This window comes from Crocodylus siamensis, chromosome 8, assembly GCF_052110815.1.
Source record: "Crocodylus siamensis isolate JL-2025a chromosome 8, ASM5211081v1, whole genome shotgun sequence".
NCBI classification, from domain to species: domain Eukaryota; kingdom Metazoa; phylum Chordata; order Crocodylia; family Crocodylidae; genus Crocodylus; species Crocodylus siamensis.
The window spans coordinates 38,641,777-38,658,993 of NC_143402.1; the positions used below are offsets into that span (position 1 = coordinate 38,641,777).

The 17,217-nt window shown below is 50.0% G+C and overlaps 1 protein-coding gene across 6 annotated transcripts in view; it reads right to left on the reverse strand.

Annotated features, from left to right (window-relative positions):
* Window positions 1-17,217, reverse strand: part of SYTL4 (synaptotagmin like 4) — a 29,162-nt gene that overhangs the window by 1,984 nt on the left and 9,961 nt on the right. Inside the window, exons 1-16 of one of the 6 annotated variants that reach the window (XM_090061278.1) lie at window positions 15,333-15,573; window positions 12,783-12,890; window positions 12,465-12,625; window positions 11,974-12,189; window positions 11,152-11,261; window positions 10,808-10,913; window positions 9,466-9,579; window positions 8,450-8,579; window positions 8,238-8,328; window positions 7,874-7,977; window positions 7,378-7,464; window positions 6,755-6,933; window positions 6,388-6,490; window positions 4,892-5,053; window positions 3,311-3,413; window positions 2,606-2,705 (exon numbers count right to left, since the gene is read on the reverse strand). In XM_090061278.1, the coding sequence (XP_089917404.1) occupies window positions 2,606-2,705; window positions 3,311-3,413; window positions 4,892-5,053; window positions 6,388-6,490; window positions 6,755-6,933; window positions 7,378-7,464; window positions 7,874-7,977; window positions 8,238-8,328; window positions 8,450-8,579; window positions 9,466-9,579; window positions 10,808-10,913; window positions 11,152-11,261; window positions 11,974-12,189; window positions 12,465-12,574 (1,715 nt within the window). In that variant the 5' untranslated portion in view covers window positions 12,575-12,625; window positions 12,783-12,890; window positions 15,333-15,573. Of the gene's footprint in view, window positions 1-2,605; window positions 2,706-3,310; window positions 3,414-4,891; window positions 5,054-6,387; window positions 6,491-6,754; window positions 6,934-7,377; window positions 7,465-7,873; window positions 7,978-8,237; window positions 8,329-8,449; window positions 8,580-9,465; window positions 9,580-10,807; window positions 10,914-11,151; window positions 11,262-11,973; window positions 12,190-12,464; window positions 12,626-12,743; window positions 12,891-14,812; window positions 15,305-15,332; window positions 15,574-17,217 lie in introns of those variants that run through there. The other 5 variants (XM_090061277.1, XM_090061276.1, XM_090061281.1 and 2 more) reach the window with 5 other exon arrangements.

The window sequence follows — 17,217 nt, forward strand, 5'->3', positions numbered from 1 at the left end:
CAAAATGCTCTTAAAACTGCAGATGTGGGTGAGTTAGACTTTTGTGCAGTGTTACAGAAGCTTTATCACATGGCATGGCAGGGAAGACTGCAACTAAAAACATGGGGCTTGGGGACATCACCAAGCAGAGGATGGCACTTTGAGGGGACTTTGGAACAGAATGGGGAAGAGGACCAGGGCGGCTCTGGATACTGTAATAGGCTATGGGGGCTCCTTTGAAATTAAGCCACTCCCCTTTCCACAGCAGGCATCAGGTCTTCTCAATATCTGTAGCGCGCGTGCCCAAGTGTGACAGAACCTCAGTTCCAAGTGGAGCCAAGTATGCAGAGTCCTGGGCAGCAAGAGTGTGAATGGCCAGATACAAAATTACTGGTTAGTTTTGTGATCTCAGGGAAGAGATTTTTATTGCAACTCCCAACAGAGGAGCCCATTCTGGGGTGTAGGTCCCTTGGCTTCTATCCAGGTCAGCAACAAGAATGAATGAACTTCCCCTCTTCCCTTCTGGAATGACTCCTCCCTGGTTGGCACTTGCAGGAATCTACAAGACACTATGAAATCTGATCATCACACCAGATGACAAAGCTAACCTATTTAACAATTTCTTTGCCTCCATTTTCCCCAAGCAGTGACTGGATCATCCCCCCATGGGACCCCCGCAGGCCCCAGGGGAGGCGCACCCAGGCCTAAGGTCAGTGAGGACTTAGGTAGGGAACTTCTGGAGGGACTGGAGGCATTTAAAAACCAGCTGGTCCTGACAATCTCCACCCCAGAGTGCTGAGGGAATTAGCAGAGGTCGTTGCAGGACCCCTGGCACAGCTTTACAAGCACTCGTGGTGCTCTGGCATGGTGCCAGAGGACTGGAAGAGGGCCAGTGTAGTTCCCATTTTCAAAAAGGGGAGGAAGGAGGACTCAGGAAACTATAGGCCCATTAGTCTTACCTCGGTCTTGGGGAAGCTTTTTGAGAAAATTTTCCTGGCGCATGTCCACAAGGGGCCAGCAGGGACAATTATGCTTAGGGGCAACCAACATGGGTTCATTAGAGGCAGGTCCTGTCAGACCAACCTGGTGGCCTTCTATGACCAGGTCACAAAATCCTTAGATGCAGGGGTGGCAGTGGACAGTCTTCCTGGACTTTTGGAAGGTCTTTGACACCGTCTCTCACCCTGTTCTCATTAAAAATCTAGGAGATTGTAGTGTCGACACTTACGCAATCAAATGGGTCACTATCTGGCTGGAGGGCTGCACCCAGAGAGAGAGTGGTGGTGGACAGGTCTTATTTGACCTGGAGGGATGTGGGCAGTAGGGTTCCCCAAGGCTTGGTCCTCGGGCCTGCACTGTTCAACATCTTCATCAGCAACTTGGATGAGGGGGTAAAAAGCACCCTGTTCAAATTCACACACGACACTAAGATGTGGGGAGAAGTGAGCACACTAGAAGGAAGGAATAGGCTGTATACTGGACCTAGACAGGTTACAGGGGTGGGCAGATGAAAACAGGACGAGTTTCAACACTGACAAGTGCAAGGTGCTACACCTGGGGAGGAAGAACCAGCAGCAGACCTACAGGCTGGGGAACTCCCTTCTCGTCAGTGCGGAGGCAGAAAGGGATCTTGGAGTCATCATTGATGCCAAAATGAACATGAGCCAAGTGTGGGGATGCAGTCAGGAAGGCCAGCCACACCTTGTCATGCATCTACAGATGCATCTCAAGCAGCTCCAGGGAGGTGATACTCCCCCTCTATGTGACACTGGTCAGGCCACAGCTGGAGTACTGCATCCAGTTCTGGGCGCCGCACTTCAAGAGGGATGTGGACAACATGGAGAGGGTCCAGAGGAGGGCCACTCGCATGATCGGAGGCAGCAGGGCAGGCCCTACGAGGAGAGGCTAAGGGACCTGGACCTGTTCAACTTCCACAAGAGAAGGCTGAGGGGGGGGATCTAGTGGCCTGTTACAAACTAGTCAGGCATTGCAGGAGCCCCTGTTCCCCCAAGCACTACCAGGAGTGACTAGAAATAACGGTCACAAGCTGGCAGAGGGTAGAGTTAGGATAGATATCAGGAGGCACTGCTTTACTGTCAGGGCAGCTAGGATCTGGAACCAACTTCCAAGGGAATTGGTGCTGGCTTCTACCCTGGGGATCTTTAAGAGGAGGCTAGATGTACACCTTGCTGGGGTTATTTGACCTCAGTACTCTTTCCTGCCATGGCAGGGGGTCAGACTTGATGATTTGCTCAGGTCCCTTCCGACCCTACCAACTATGAAACTATAGCTGCTGACCTTGCTGGGTACAGCTTCTGGGCAAACTGAAGACTCAGGAAGCACTGAATACCTACAGCTCTACCTAGAGCCCATGGAAGTGAGCTAGGGCAGACATGCCCCTTCGGCATGCAAAAGAAGGTGGTAAGAGCATAGGTCTGACAGGGTGACTGTACAGCCCTTTTCCAAGCCCAGGCCAGAAGAGGACAGACCTATTTTTCCTAGACCTGAGCTGCTCCTCCCCCAAACAATATCCAGGTTGTGGTACCCAGAGGAAGTTTCCTTTGTGTTTAGGTCACTTGTAGCCTCCCTCCAGTTCCTCAGTACTTAGCATAGTACTAGTACTCACCCCTTGACAAAGCTATCAGAGGTCCCACCAGATTTAGCAGCTGTCAAGTTCTTGGCTTCCTTGATCCAGACTTGAAGTTCTCCCCCTTCCTCCCATTTGCCTGGAAGAGAAATCACACAATCCAAATGTGCAGTTTCAAGAAACTGCACATTTTCAGCCAGTTTCTCCCCAAAACACACCTACAGAAGGGCAAAGCCTGGCCCACACTATTCTTCTCTGTAAAAGACCCAGTTCCCAGCATGAGAAGTTCCATCTGCCTCTGGAACCAGTAACCAGCATGCCATGCTGGGACCTGGTCTTAGAGGAAGTGATCCACACTTCAAGACTAGTGATGCAGCATTCTGCAGGGAAGAGATCCGATAACCCTGGTCTATTTGATGCCAAAGCTCTGCTGCAGCAAGAAGTCCATTACTGATCATCCCATGTCTAGACAGAACGGAAAAATATGACCTACAGCAATGCCAGTACAGCCAGTGGCTTACATTCCAGGCACCATTTTCTTGGTAGAGCTGCATGGCTGAGCAACTACTTAGGTTCCTGCACACAAGTGTACATAGTTCAGTGTTTCTGAAGGAATGCTGGGTGTCTGCACACTGGAATCGCACAATGGAGAACAGTTTACATAGCATCTGTGCCATGCTGTTTTGGGTTTTTTTTAATGCATTACATTAACAGCTTAGTTTTAGAGCTCAGACAGATACTCACCCTTTCTGCTAGTGCTTGCTCCCAAGTGTTTGGCAGATGGGATGTATTTCATGGAAACAACCAGCTCACCTTTATACTGTGGGGAACTGGAGTCAGCACCAGCCTGGAAGATGGGTAAAATAGGGAAGGGTAATGCTAAGTAACATGCACTAAAGAAAGGCTGTCCAACTTGTAAATGACATAGGAAGCCCTCCTCCCCCACCGCTACACTGAGCGGGATGGGCAGTGCCCTCCCATAGCTCACCAGCTGTGAGCTCCTCCATCAATGCAAGCTGGACCACTCTGCCTCAACCTGTGGGGAGCCACAGGAAGTAGAAGCTGAAGGAGGGAGTGGAAACCTGGAGACCCCAGCTGCAGAAGCAGCCAGAAGTACAGGGAGCAGCAGCTTACTAGGAGTATGGAGGCTGCAGATTAAGCCCTCATGGGTTGCATGCAGCCCCTAGACCACCAGTTAAACATCCTTTAGTGCAAGGCTGTCCAAGAGTTCATCAAGTACAACTGTGCTGAGTCAGGGTATGGCCTAACAAGTATACAGGCTAAGTGTCTGGGCTGCTTCCTGCTCATAAAACATTCTAGCAAGCTGGCTGGCATGAATAGTTTGACTTGTCATAGGGTAGGAGCATGCATGCCAATTTAAACTGAAACTACTTCTATAGTTTTATTCAGGGGCTTGCTGCCCTGATCTTAAGTTTTCACTAGCTGCAGGATAGGAACAGACCTATAAAAACACCAGAGCAGATTCAGTTTCATCACAGCAAGCTCTTGCCTCCTTCTGAAGTGGTATAAATGGAGGAGCAAACAAACCTGGTTCTACTGTATTTGGCTCAAAGACAGTACCTGCTCAAGTGGCAAGACCCCAGGGACATATTTTGGTTAAAACTTCATCTAGTTGGGGGAAGAGATTCAGTGAAGCAAGCACAAAGTAGGACCTAACCTGGTCTTACTACACATGCTACCACCACCCAAATGTTCTCTTGGGTGTGGAAGTTGCCAGAAGACCCCTGGACAGCAAGAAGCCTCCAGCTCCAGAAGAATAACCGCAGACAGCCAGGGGCTTCACTTCTACTGCCTGTGCAAACATGAGTCTGCAGTGAAAATGAGAGCAGCCTTTCCATCATCATTCCATGCACCTAGACTAGATCCAAATAGTTTCTATGGAACTGTCTCTCATTTAACTAGGTTGAATTGGACGCTTCACTACTTGAACATTTCATAGGGAACCACTCCTATCCTGGAGCTCCTCTGGAATGGTGAATTTCTGAACAATGATGCCCAAGCAAGGACACTTTACAGTGGTGGGAACACTCATGGTGTTGGCACAGGACGGGGGTAGAGAAACACTAAGAAGCACAAGTGATTTATCCAACCACAGCACAAGACCTGAGCCCTCTGCATTCTCTTTTGGGTCCTAGTCATTTAGCAGTGACTGGAAAGGAGAAGTGAAGGAAAGACAGTACCTCCTATCCAGAGGCACTGGCCAAACAAGGCAAGAGCACTAGCTGTGGGGAGTAGTTCCTTGTTGCGGGTGCTGGAGGAATGGGAGGCACAGGAGATTACTTGGGCAGGCAGATGCATCCATACCTTGCCATGCAGGGGAAGACACTCTTCCAGCTGGCTCTCAAAGTTCCAAGAATTCATTGGGATCTCCACTTCCCCCAGGAAGGTGTTTCGGCCAAAGCGATCATGGTGCCAGACTGAGAACTGCAAGGTCCTTCCGAGGAGGAGGGACTTGTTAATTTCATACTGTGAAAAGGTAAGAATAGACACAGGAAAGCAGGTGATGACTTTTGGGGCAGCTACAACCATTCCTGATGCTGTCAACATTAAAAACATGCCATAGTCGGCAACAAAGCTTTCCACCCCGCTCCTGGGATGGTACATATGGGTATTGCAGCCTTCTGCTGTGAGGAGGATGCCAAGCTAAGCTACCCAACTGCAAGAACTCCAGCAGTCCAGCCTCACAGAGACTCAGCACATACTTTTCAACAACAGCAAGCGTGAGCCTGAAGCTCAGTAGGGGAAAAGCAACTTGGGTCCAGGTAGAAAGCTCTGAGTTTTCAATGAATCTAATACTGACATTAAGATGCAAGGAGGTTAAAACACCTGCTCCATGCTGACCCAGACATGTGCTTTCTGTGTGGGAGCTAGTGGGTAGGGAAGCTCCCTCACCCCAAACCCAGTCAGTCACTGTGCCAGGAAGCCCCAGACTCCTCTAAGGGGCTTCCCAGTGGGAAAGAAATCTGGATACTGGCAAGAACTCTGCTTAAATCAATGTTTGTGCACAAAGTCTTGACCTCAGGTGGGCACAATGCAACAGAAGTGGAAGACATGGGAAGCCTCTGCACTTCCTAGGACCATTTCCTTTCTGGATTTCCAAGCCAGAGCCAGTTCTTTCCGCTGCTGCCATTTGGGGGTGGGGAGCATCCATCCCTTCCCACCCCCCATTGCCTTTTCTGTATCACAATCAGCTGCAGCAGGGACTTAATGGAGTGTGCAGTGGCAGCTGGGAGGGGCCCATTAGAAAACAGTTTGTCAGGGACAGGAGGCTGTTCTGAAATGTGTCATTGCTGAAGGCGGGGGTACAAAGCAGCTAGAGGAAGCCAGAGCATGAGAACACAGGCCTGGGCTGGGAGGTCATGAGCAATAGGCACAGCTTCAGGCTCTGACAGTGTACATCCATATTGCTATGGCAACAGGAGTAATAAAACCACAATGACTACAGCAGGATGGACTTGCTGAGATTTTTCCTCCATCCCAGTTCCAGGCCTCTGAGAATAGAACTTTCTACAGGATCTTCACACTATAACCAGAGCACTACACAGGAGGTCAGCACCAGCAGCTCCCTTCCCACAGCTACATCTAGGAGGGACTGTTTTAACTCCCCCCCCACCCCAGATGAAAGGATCCAGTGAGTGAGCAGAGGGACCCAGAGGATGGGTGCCTCAAGAGGCAGTGGGGCCATGAGTTTTCCTCATTGCATCTCAATCTGGACCATGCAGCTGCCTCATCCTGTGAGCTTTTGACCAAGTTCTCCAGAGCATGCAGAAGACAATGCACCCCCAGTCCCACCAGCTCACCTTGAGGAGTTCATTGTACAGGGGGTTCACAGTGTTGCGTTTGATGGTCGTCTTGCGCTTGCCTTGCCGGGATTTGTCAGGCAGGAGATAAGTCTTCACATAGCTGAAGGAGAGGAGTAGGCAGTGGTCACCCACATCCAAGGCTTCTTCCTCCAGGACCAATACGTTGCCCCTGCTTCTGCCCACCTGACACAAAGCCGGCCTCCTTCCTCCACCATCCCCACTAGGCAGGAACACTGTTCAGCTCATGTTTCTTTTCCCAGGTTCAGTCCTGTCCTTTGCCTGCCATACTGCAGAGCCAACCCTTCCCCCAGCCCCTGCATCAGGCAGCCCTCCCCAGCCCCAACCCTGCTTTCTCAGGTCTCACGGATTGGAGCGCTTCTTGGCCTCATCGGCATACGCCAACTGGTGACACTCCTTCACTTTGATAAGAAGGGTCTGTGTCTGCAGCTCATAGCTCAGAGAGAAGGCGATTTCTCCCGTGACAGAGACACTGCCAAAGTCACCAGCCTCACTGTAAAGGCTAACCATGCTCCCCAGTGTGCTCTGAAAAACAGACATGGTAACCCTAAACCACTGCCCAAGACTGCTTCAGGCAGCAGTCTGCTCCCCTCTCACTTCCCCCATACCAACACCCCACCAGCAAACTGTTTCCAGCCTCCTCACTGCAGCAGGTCCTAGCACTGAATGATCTGCCCTATCCCTCTTATCTCCATCTTTTCCTTCCCAAAGAAAGGATTTCTTTCCTGTTCCCCAGTCAGTCTCCTGTTATAACAGATTGCTTTTTACACAAAAGGCCCTTAAAAGCTTCAGACACCATTTCAAGTATTATGGGATGGAAGCAAAGCAATTCAAGTTTGAGTTACAAGTCACTGGAAGGGCTGGGCATGGCATATTGGGCTCTGACCACAAGCGTACTGCCTCCTTGCGTGGAAGTATTTCTGCCTGCAGCCCTAAGAAGTGCAGAGCAGCAGGGCCTTAGAGACTCACTGAAGAAGTGCCACTCCGTATGCTGTTCCTGGCTGTCCTCCGGCGATGAATCTCAACCAGGTTGTCAATGTCTTCCTCCTCCTCATCCTATAAAGAGACAAAACCATCCAGACAAGTAGAAAAACACCAGTTCTTATGGAAGCAGATACAGCCACTGAGGGTCTTTATCCAATACACCTCATATCAGGGAAAATGCCTCTGTTTGGCAGGGAACTGGAGACAGAGAAGAGCAGATGATTAGAATACAAGTTCTACCCTCACAGCCTCTGAAGTGAGAGCTTTACATGGCAACTCAAGACTTAAAGCCATCTCCAGATTCACCCAGAAGTCAATTCAGTCTCACACTGCAGTTCTGCTGGTTGAGATGGAAGGAGGGGAATAGAATCGGGGAGTGACTCCACTCAAGTCCCAAGGTCCACAGAGGATAGTAGAGTTCAGGGGGCACTACCCTACCTTAAGCAAAACAAGTTGACCATACAGAGTGAAATGACCTCACCATTTCAGTGTTGAGGCCTGGAACAGACTTGCTTCTATCTCCCAAAGAGCCAGTCTCACTTCCCATGTCCTCTGGACACAGATCAATCACTGACTTGGTGTAGTCTGTGACAAAGTCAGGAAAAGAAGAATACAGTCCACATGTCTCCCACCCAAGGGTCACAGCATTTTGAGCTGGTCTTGTGCTCAGTCATCCACTGATACAGGCATATTCCATAGCAGAACTGCTCCCTTGTTACAGAGGAAACTGAGACAGAGGGGAAGCAGTAACCCAGTAAGCAGCAGAGGTGAGAATAGAAGAAGCCAGATATCCAGGCAGAGAGCCCAACAGTACTAAGCCCCTCCCACTCTGACAGATGCCTTACCTGCAGGCCTCAAAATCCTCCTGGGATTCTTCTTAAATATGGTTTCATTCTCATCTGCAGAAACTCCACTTTGGCTTTCCAAATTAACTCCCTAAGAAGGAACCCCCCACCGCAGATTATTCAGAGGAGGAATGTGGCTTTGCAGAGCTCCTGACCCCAGACCCTCCAAACAGGGGAACTCTACTGCTCAAGCAGGAGTAAACAGTGCATACATTTTTCAAGTCAGAGGGATGAGCATCTCTGGAGTGAATAGGAACTGTTAAAGTGGATACAGTGGACCCTGCGGGACCTGGTGTTTGCTTTCCCTCCTGGAGCGAGGCAGCTTTATCCAAAGAATTTCTCCTGCAGACAATGCAAAGAAAAGTCAATCTTGGCCTGTCTAGATATAGCATGGGAGCTCCTTGCCAGGGGAGACAGGAAATGCTGCCTAGTGACCATGAAGTTATTGACTAAGAACTTCCCTCCCTCAAAAGCACTGAAAACAGCCCTCAAGTGAGACTGCTTAGCTGTGATGCTTCAATGTTGCATGCTGGGCAGGTTAAGTGAAGGAGCATAGGGCCCTTATCTACCTAGTGAGCTTTACTGCTGCAATGTGCGTCACAGCCAGACTCAAGGTACTTGCTACTAACAGCAGTGCTACTGCAAACAGCACAGAATACACCTTGCTCCTCCCATAGCAAGACTAGAAGTCTAGGCCCCTCAGGGTGCCTTGATGCTCTGCAGGACCTAAGACACAAGCCAGTTCTGGACACAGAACCAGCTGCCAGCTCAGAAGGACCTAGGCACAGGAAAGCCTGTATTGTCTTTTTTTTTTTTTTTTTTGGGGTGGGGGGGGTGTTAACTGCCTGCAGGGGGAATCATCGCCAAGTCCCAAGAACATGTGACAGATGATGAAGCAGAGGCTGGTTCATGGCTTGCTTTCAGACACCCCAATACTAGCTATTTCTAAAGAAATGAGCTTCTCTCCTACCTCAAACTGAATGGATTCTCTAAACTGCCATTCAAATAGGTGGAGGGAAGAAACAAAGATGTCAGCAGAGGAGACAACCCAGGAGCTGGGAAGAGGACATACCCGATCCCACCCAGGGCAACATTTCTGAGCCAGTCTCAAGGGTCCTGGAACCTCACCAGCTTATTTCTCATACAAGTCCCATTGCCCTCTAACAAGGACCTTCAGGCTTGACTACTGGCACTCCCCTGCTACAGCACAGGTACCAGATCTTCTAACCTGGAGCTAGCAGCCATGCCAGTGGAGCCAGGTCTGTACCCATCCAGGCTCATGTTTTCCATGGACTCCGTATCACTCTTTGCATCTCGTGGAACCGAGGCTTCAGAAGGCAAACTGAAGAGACAAGACTGTCATGTTATGTCTGTCAACTGGCACGGAGGATCACTCAACTGCAGCACAAGAGGCAACCTCCACCAAGACACAGAAAGAGAGGGGGCTGGGCTGCCAGCCAGTACCTTATTAGTCATGCTGGTGCTGCTCCCTCCCTCCCCAGAATCTGGGGGAGGACACTAGATACTGACCACAGAGAAATTAAGGAGGCTCAAGCCACAGCTTATAAGACAGGGGATTTACCATTAAAAAGCAATAGATACAATTAAATCCATTTGAATTGGCCACCATAATGATCACAAAAAGCTAGGCTGGTTTGGAGATCTGCTAAAGCCCTTGGGAAGGCTCCCCTGGCGGGATGAGGTGTGAGAGAAGTCAGTCATCAGTGACAAAGCTTAATGTTTAACAGTATCCAAGAGATCCCTGAAAGTGAGTATCAAGAAGCAGAGGCAGCTTCCAAAAGGCAGTATCTACTTCCAGTGCACCCACAGTACTTTATAGTTATGGATACACTCCCATAACTGAAGTCATTGGACTAAAACACATCTCCAATAGTTCATTCCTTCAGGGGCAGCAGACCACAGTTCAGCTCCAAGCCATGTGATCAAGGGTCACTTGCGACCGGGGTGGTATGAAGGTACTGCACAGCAGTGAGAAGTGACAGAGAAAAGAGTCTACGGTTGCCTGGTTGTGCCTGCATCTCACATACCAAGGAAGGCAACACTAGTGGATGGGCCTGCCTGAAGGAACAGGGCTGGACTAATGGATAAAGTGTACCCCTTCCACAATCCAATGCTCTGCCAATCTTGGAGGAGATATTGGAGAAGACAAATCAGGGCCAGGAAAGTCTGGAACTACATCCTCCCATACCAGTGGTAAGGCAACCCAACGCATCAAGTTTTAAGCAAAGAAAAGAGCTTCTGCAGTCAGTCATGCGTTTGGCAAGGCTTAGGTTCTATTATTATTTCTAGTATCAGTCACCCCTCCCTGAACCAAAGCCAATGCTACCTTCTGCTACTGTCAAGGCTCTCTTCCCTGAAGACACTAGCCTTTCTTATCTCACTGTACTGCTCCACGCACATGGAATGCAAGCTAAGCTGGGATGCAATTCCCAGGTACCAGGGAAACAAGAGGGTGGGAAAGCAGGTACATAGCAAATTCTTGAGCTGAAGAGTGCCCTTTCTCCCTGTTGGGAGAAACGGGGACTTTTGCAGAGCAGACATGGCCTCACCTGCGTCCCTTCCGTCTGTCCTGGGGACTCTTCTGCCGGGTGGCAGGGGAGTTCTTGGGATCAGCCTGCTGGAGAAGCGTTTGCCCCACCGTCTCCCTTTTGCTAGCTGAGAGAGAAGGAGGGACACCAGGCTGACCCCAAAGCTGCCTAGAAACCTCCCACATCCAAACCCATCATCACTCAGGGACAGCCAAACAAGAACCCACCCCCACCTTTAAAATTGGAGAGCCCTCAAAGGGTAAAATAGGAGTCATTTGCAGGGTTACACTGCACAGCCTATTACCCAGCCCACACTGATGCTCTCCAACATGGACCTCTCCCCTCATCAGTGTGACTGCACCTACCTGCAGGTTTATGCCTAAGAGACAATCGCACTACATCACTCCCCAGCCTGTTTGCAAAGCGATTGACCCGCTGATCATAAAACCAGTCGCCAGTTGCCTTCTTCAGCTCTCTGCCAGGGTAAAGGGGAAGTTAGAGGCTGCTCTTACCATACACAAAGGTCAGAACTCTGCCCCATCACTCTGCCAGCCCAAAAGGGAACATTTAGGCAGCAAAAGTACAGAGACAAGATCCCAGTCTTATGGGGCTGACATGCTAGCTAACACAGCTTATGGACTCAACTGCCCCAGAGCCAAGAAGCCAGTGTCAGCCCCAGCAGGGTTAGCCAAAGTCACAGCTTTCATGGAGAGACAGGAATAAGCAGATTCTGGGTGCAAAACCTGCATGAGACTCTCCCAAGGAGCTGCAGCCGAAGCAGCTGTGGGGCAAACCACAGGAGAGAGAGGAGCAGTCACAAGGAAAACAAGACATAGAGGGTAAGGCAGGGGAAGGGAGAAGTTTGCATCCTGCATGTGAGGAGCAAGTGGGGGACAGAAGCATGGTCTGGACAACATGGGACTATGAAGTCCAAGACAAGGAAAGAAAGGAACAAGATAGGACAGACCCAAGACTCCTGGCAGAGGAAGTGGAGAAGGGCAGGTTCTAGAGACAGAGGAAGTCATGAGGACTTTGTTGCATACAGGAGGAAGAGGAGGAGTGGTGTCTGTTGTGGCACTGGGGTTACAAGTCTGGATGGCCACTGGTGGGGAGGGAATAGGCAAGGAGACAGCAGTGGTCAGGATTCTGAAGTGCTCAGCACAGCCTCCTCACAGGCTCACACTCACGCCTCCTTGATGCAGACTTTGCAACGCCAGGTGCTGTTGATGCTGTAGGAGCGGCAGTCCCGACACACCAGGTGGTTGCAGCCACGACAGGTATTGGCCTTGGGGCTCACTCGGCCCAGGCTCTGCTGGCACCGGGCACAGGTCCGCTCGCTATAGCGCTGGCTACTCCTCTTGGCCCCTTTGCGCCGGATCTCCAGCAGCTCATTCTTCAGCCGCCTGCTCAGGCCCAAAAGCCAGGCAGGAATAGTTAAAACTCAGAGAGAAAACCCCATGACACCAGTTGATACAACCTCTTCCTTAGAAACCAGCTTGAGCAAGGCTGTGCTGCCTACCCCTTCACCCTCACCCAGGAAGGTGGACACATAGTACATCATGCCCAGTTGCATGATCCCTGACCCCCCTCTACCTTGCCATTGTTGGCAAAACCTAACAGAGCAGGATCTGAAGGGGGAGACTGAAGGACAAGTTCTGCCTCCCCTCCATGCTCTCACCTGATCCGCCTCTCTTCAGCTTTCCGCAGCTCTTCATCCCGCTGTAGGACCTGCAGGATCAAATCCCTTTCCGTGTCCGACAGGAAAGACAGGTCAACAGCCTCTGACATGGCTTCTCTGGAGCCGCCTGCCCTTTTTCAAAGCAGGTGGCCTCCTCCAAGCTAGAAGCAAACGAGCAAGTTCATATAGTCAAGTGCTACACTGCTGCATGCCTCTAGCACACACTGCACTGGTCTGAGCAGAGACCCTCCCCAAACCCCCAAATGCAGTCAGACTGACCCAGTACTTATCATAGGTTTGGCCCTGCAGTTCCTTCACCTCACAGCAAGTCTGTCTACACAGAAGTCCATGTTGCTACATGCATCAGGCTCTTCATCTCCTCCCCCTCCATTCCTGGGGCACTGCCTCTGCTGCCCTCTCAGCTACCTACAAGGCACATCAGTGTGTTCTGGCACTCCAGTACTTTGCACGTGCCTGAACACACCCTTGGGGGAGCATTAGGCAGTTATGTCAATTCACCAACAGGCTTGGGGGGGGGTGGAGGTTGCCCCCTGCATCCAACATTGTCAGGACCATTGGCACGGGGGGAGGGGAGAGCAGGAATAGGATGGAATAGATTTTAGAACTGGCGCTGCTCCTCCCCTTTCTAGCAGCTTGAAAGTGCCTGGATAGTCATGACTTTCTAAGCTTCTGATCTTCCCATACCTGAAGAAGCTACTGTGCATCTAGTGAACTAGCAGTACTTTTAGCCTGTAGATTCTAGCCCATGAGGTTTCTCCCTTTGGCCCCATTGATGGGCAGGACTTGGAACAGATTTTTTTTTTTTTTTAAATCTCCCATCCAGAAGCTGCAGAGGCAGCAAGGAGTGATAAGCAGTTGCTTGTGCTTTATAACAGACTATCTACAAAGCTTGCCCTGATCAAGTTGCTTTCTTTCCCAGAGCAGTACAATACATCACACACTGCACAGAAGGAGCAAGCCAGGAAAAGCATTTAGAAGCATCCGTCTCCCTTTGGCTCTGAAGTACACACACATTACAACCCATTACACTGAAAAGCAGCGCTGCCACTATGTTTGTCAGTCTTAACTGAATCACTTCCTGAACTGAGCTCCTGCTGTTCACAGAGCATTGCTTTCAAGTACAACCAGCAGAAAGTTTGCCTGTCTGCAATGCTGTCCAGAAGGGACCTTCCTGCTTCCTGAATGATACCATAGCCATGGCTATGGTTACAGACCCACTGAGATTCCACAGGACAACAGGAATTAGAGGTCACTGGAACAGGAGGCAAGTCTTGTTTTAAGACGTATTAAACTTAGTACCCCCTCTTTCTATTTTTTAATTTTTAAAAGGACCAGCATGAGATACAGCAGAGGCTTGGTAACAGCACGAAGTAAAAGGTAAACCCACTGTTGAGGACTGCTGTTCTCATGGACACCAAGCAAAACTAAGTTGTTGTGTTAGAGTTTTACTGTACCCCATGCAAAAGCTTCTGAAATGCAGTTTACATATTGTGTGTGTATAAAGAATCAACTCCTATGAACTCCCTTGCCTCATAATCCTTTAGGGTACCCTTAAAGTTTCTAGTTCAATTTTCTCTGACTTTTAACTAAACAGCCACTATCTTCTCCCCACCCCATTTTCAGTCTAAGTAATATTCTTAAAAAAAAACAAAAAACAAAAAAACCCACAAAAAACCAACAGATGTTCTATGGGACTAGGTTCAGAATGAAAAACCCAGTTTAACCTGGAAGTTTTGCCTCCCCTATTATTTTCAAGTTAAAACAAAAATAATCATTTAAAAAACCCCACTGAAATCACAAGAAATATTACCCGAGTTTTAAAGAACTCTCTGACAGTTTAGATGATTGTGCTAATATATGTGATAAATGGAAAATAAAATGGATAATTGTATTATTGTTCTTATGGAATAAGATGCAAAACAGAAAATAAAACATCTACATTTAAAATTAAACAACCACACATCAGGTGCTCTTCATTCAGACTGCTAAATTTAACAGGGGTTTTAAAACTGACCATATTTCTTTAAAACAGCCTTGTTCTATTAATATGGACCAAAACTAAAAACCATTTCATACAGAATAAAAGACTAGACCTAGAAACCCAAGAACAGGAAAGAACTAGCTGGTATACTAAAGAAACCTATTCCAGCAGTTTCTTCAAAAGTCTCTGAAATAGTCCCACATCCAGGAATGAGACTCTAAAGTGTGCTCCGTACAGCCTCTCTACCATCAAGTCTGTTACCACAGTAAGCAAAATACAGCAGCGTTTTCTACTAGCTCAGGTTAACCTGCCTACCCTGCCCTACTTCACCAATAACAAGTCCTACCCAGGGTACTGCCTCTGGCTCCAAGTGCCACAACAGAATTATTTCTGCGCTTAGATTTCCCTCCTCCTGACATCCCACTGGATCCATCAGCCACAACGATTTTAGCTAAAACAAAGGGATAGTAGATCACATCCAGAAGTACAGCCATGCTGGCCACGTCCATGCTCAGGGCATCCCCGCGTTCTGGGGACCCTGGTGAAAGACAGGAGCTTCGATATCCCAGGAGACAAGTGGACTGAAGTGCAACGCCTCCGTGTCTTGTCCCCTTTCCAGCGTGGCAACCCTTAGCCGGATGCAGGGGCCATTTGCAAATGCAAACAGCCCTTAGCCCGAGAACGAGGAGCAACGCCCCAGGCTCCGCTTCCTTCCCACCCAGGTGAGCTGCGCCCTGCTGCAGGCAAGAGCCAAGCGGACCCGGCCGGGAAGCGCCTCCCCGGCCTCGCGCTCCGGCCGCGGGGAGCCGGGCGGGCCCGGCCGGGCTCTGAGCTCGTCCTGGCGCCGCCCGCACCCGCCGCAGTACCTGGGAGCTGGGCCCGGCTCCCCGCGGTGCTGCGGCCGCCGCGGCTGGGCCGGGCCGGGCCGGGCAGGACAGGACTGGAGCAGGGCGGAGCCGGCACCGCAAGGAAGCAGCGCTCGTCTCACCTGCCCCGGCCCTTAAAGGAGCCGCGGCGGCGCTGCCCGGGGCACAGACTGGGCTCTCTCGGGCCCGCCCCGCCTCCTGCCGGGGGCGCGGTGCGGCGTCGCCGCTGCCCGAGCCGGGCGCTCCTCCCGCCTCTACCAGGAGTAAAACCCACCCACCCGTATCCTTGCCCGGGCCCGTCCGCGCCACCCCGAGCTGGGCCCTGTTCCCTTCTGCCCCCAACATCCTGCAGGCCTCCCCAGCCCGGCAGAGGTGTGCCACTGCAGCCCTTGCTTCTCTTCTTGAAATAAAAGACGGAGAAAGAGCACAGGGCTGGACCCACTTAGACCACCCAGGGTCGGCTGTGTAGCTCCCACCATCCTGCAGGCTCAGGGCTGCAAACAGGTCCAGACCACATTTGGGGTTTAAGATGCAGCTGCTCCAATTGTCCAGTCCTGAGCCTGAGCCCCAACTTGCGCCAGCACAGCTCATCTCTGCCTCACCCACCTGTATCCCCTCTTGTGTGCATCTAAGTGCTGGTTGAGAAAGGAGAACCTATAGGAGTCATGACAGACAGCAACTGCATGCAAGGTCCCAGGTAATCACAGAATCCCAGAGAAGCATGGCTGGAAGGGACCTCTAGAGGTCATCTAGTCCTAGTCCTACCGCCTGCCTGAGGCAGCCTCATCCCCATCCAAGCCAGTCTATACAATCCATAATCTAATTTAATCCATAACCTAAATTTATCCATAATCTAAACTCTACATAAGGCTATTGTCAACCCTGACACAACACAGACCTAACACCCTACCCTGCCATCAGTAAAGCAGGGGAACCATGGTAGCCAATGTCCCACATCTATGAGTCGTCAGTATGTGCTCAAGAGGTCCTGGGTAGAGGTCCCCTGCTACAGAGGAAGGCAAAACCCCCCCACAGTCCATACTAATCTGACCAAAATTCCTTCCTTACCCCAAATATAAAGTTTTACTCTGAGTACAAAAGCAAGGCACTCTAGCTGTGAAGGAAAGGCTACAGCAGTCTTCTGAGGAGGGAATGTGGAGCAGGTATAGCAAGGTGATATATCCCTTGTACTAGTCAGACCGCTACTAGGATGCTGCATCCAGTTCTGCTGTCCCAACCTTAAAAAAAGTTGCAAAAATCTCAGTCTTGAAAAGAACTCCAAGAATAATACAATTTAAAACAGAGACTTGAGAGGCTCACTTTATTCAGTTCATTAGAGGTTAAGAGGTTAGTCAACCATGGTCTACTTACACAAGGAAAAGGTAACCAGTACAAGAGGGCTTTTTAATGTAACATAAAAGCTCAACAAGAACCAATGGCTGAGAACTGAAATTAGAATAATTCACTCTAGAAATAAGGTGCAAATTAGTAATGGTGAGGATAAGAGGCCACTGGAAGTTTGTCAAGGGATGTGACAGACCCTATCATTTGAAGTGTTAAAATCAAGATTGGACAGCTTGTCAGAGAGACTGCTCTGATCTACCACAGGTTACTAGGTAGATAAAGGAATTCTGTGGCCTGTACCAGAGTTCAGACTAGATGTTCTCAGCCATCCCTTCTGGCCTAGAAACTCCTCTGGATTTGAGGCAGCTCACAGGTGGCTGTCCTGTGAAAGCCAGATAGTATTAGCAAGTACAAATGAGCTAACACTCAGTAAGTAGGTTAGTTCTTGGCTAAGAGCTTCCACGGCTTTCACAGGATAAGTGCTGAGATGAATCTGGCTCCCAGCCATGCCACTCCTCACTAATGAATTTTGCTGTTGTTT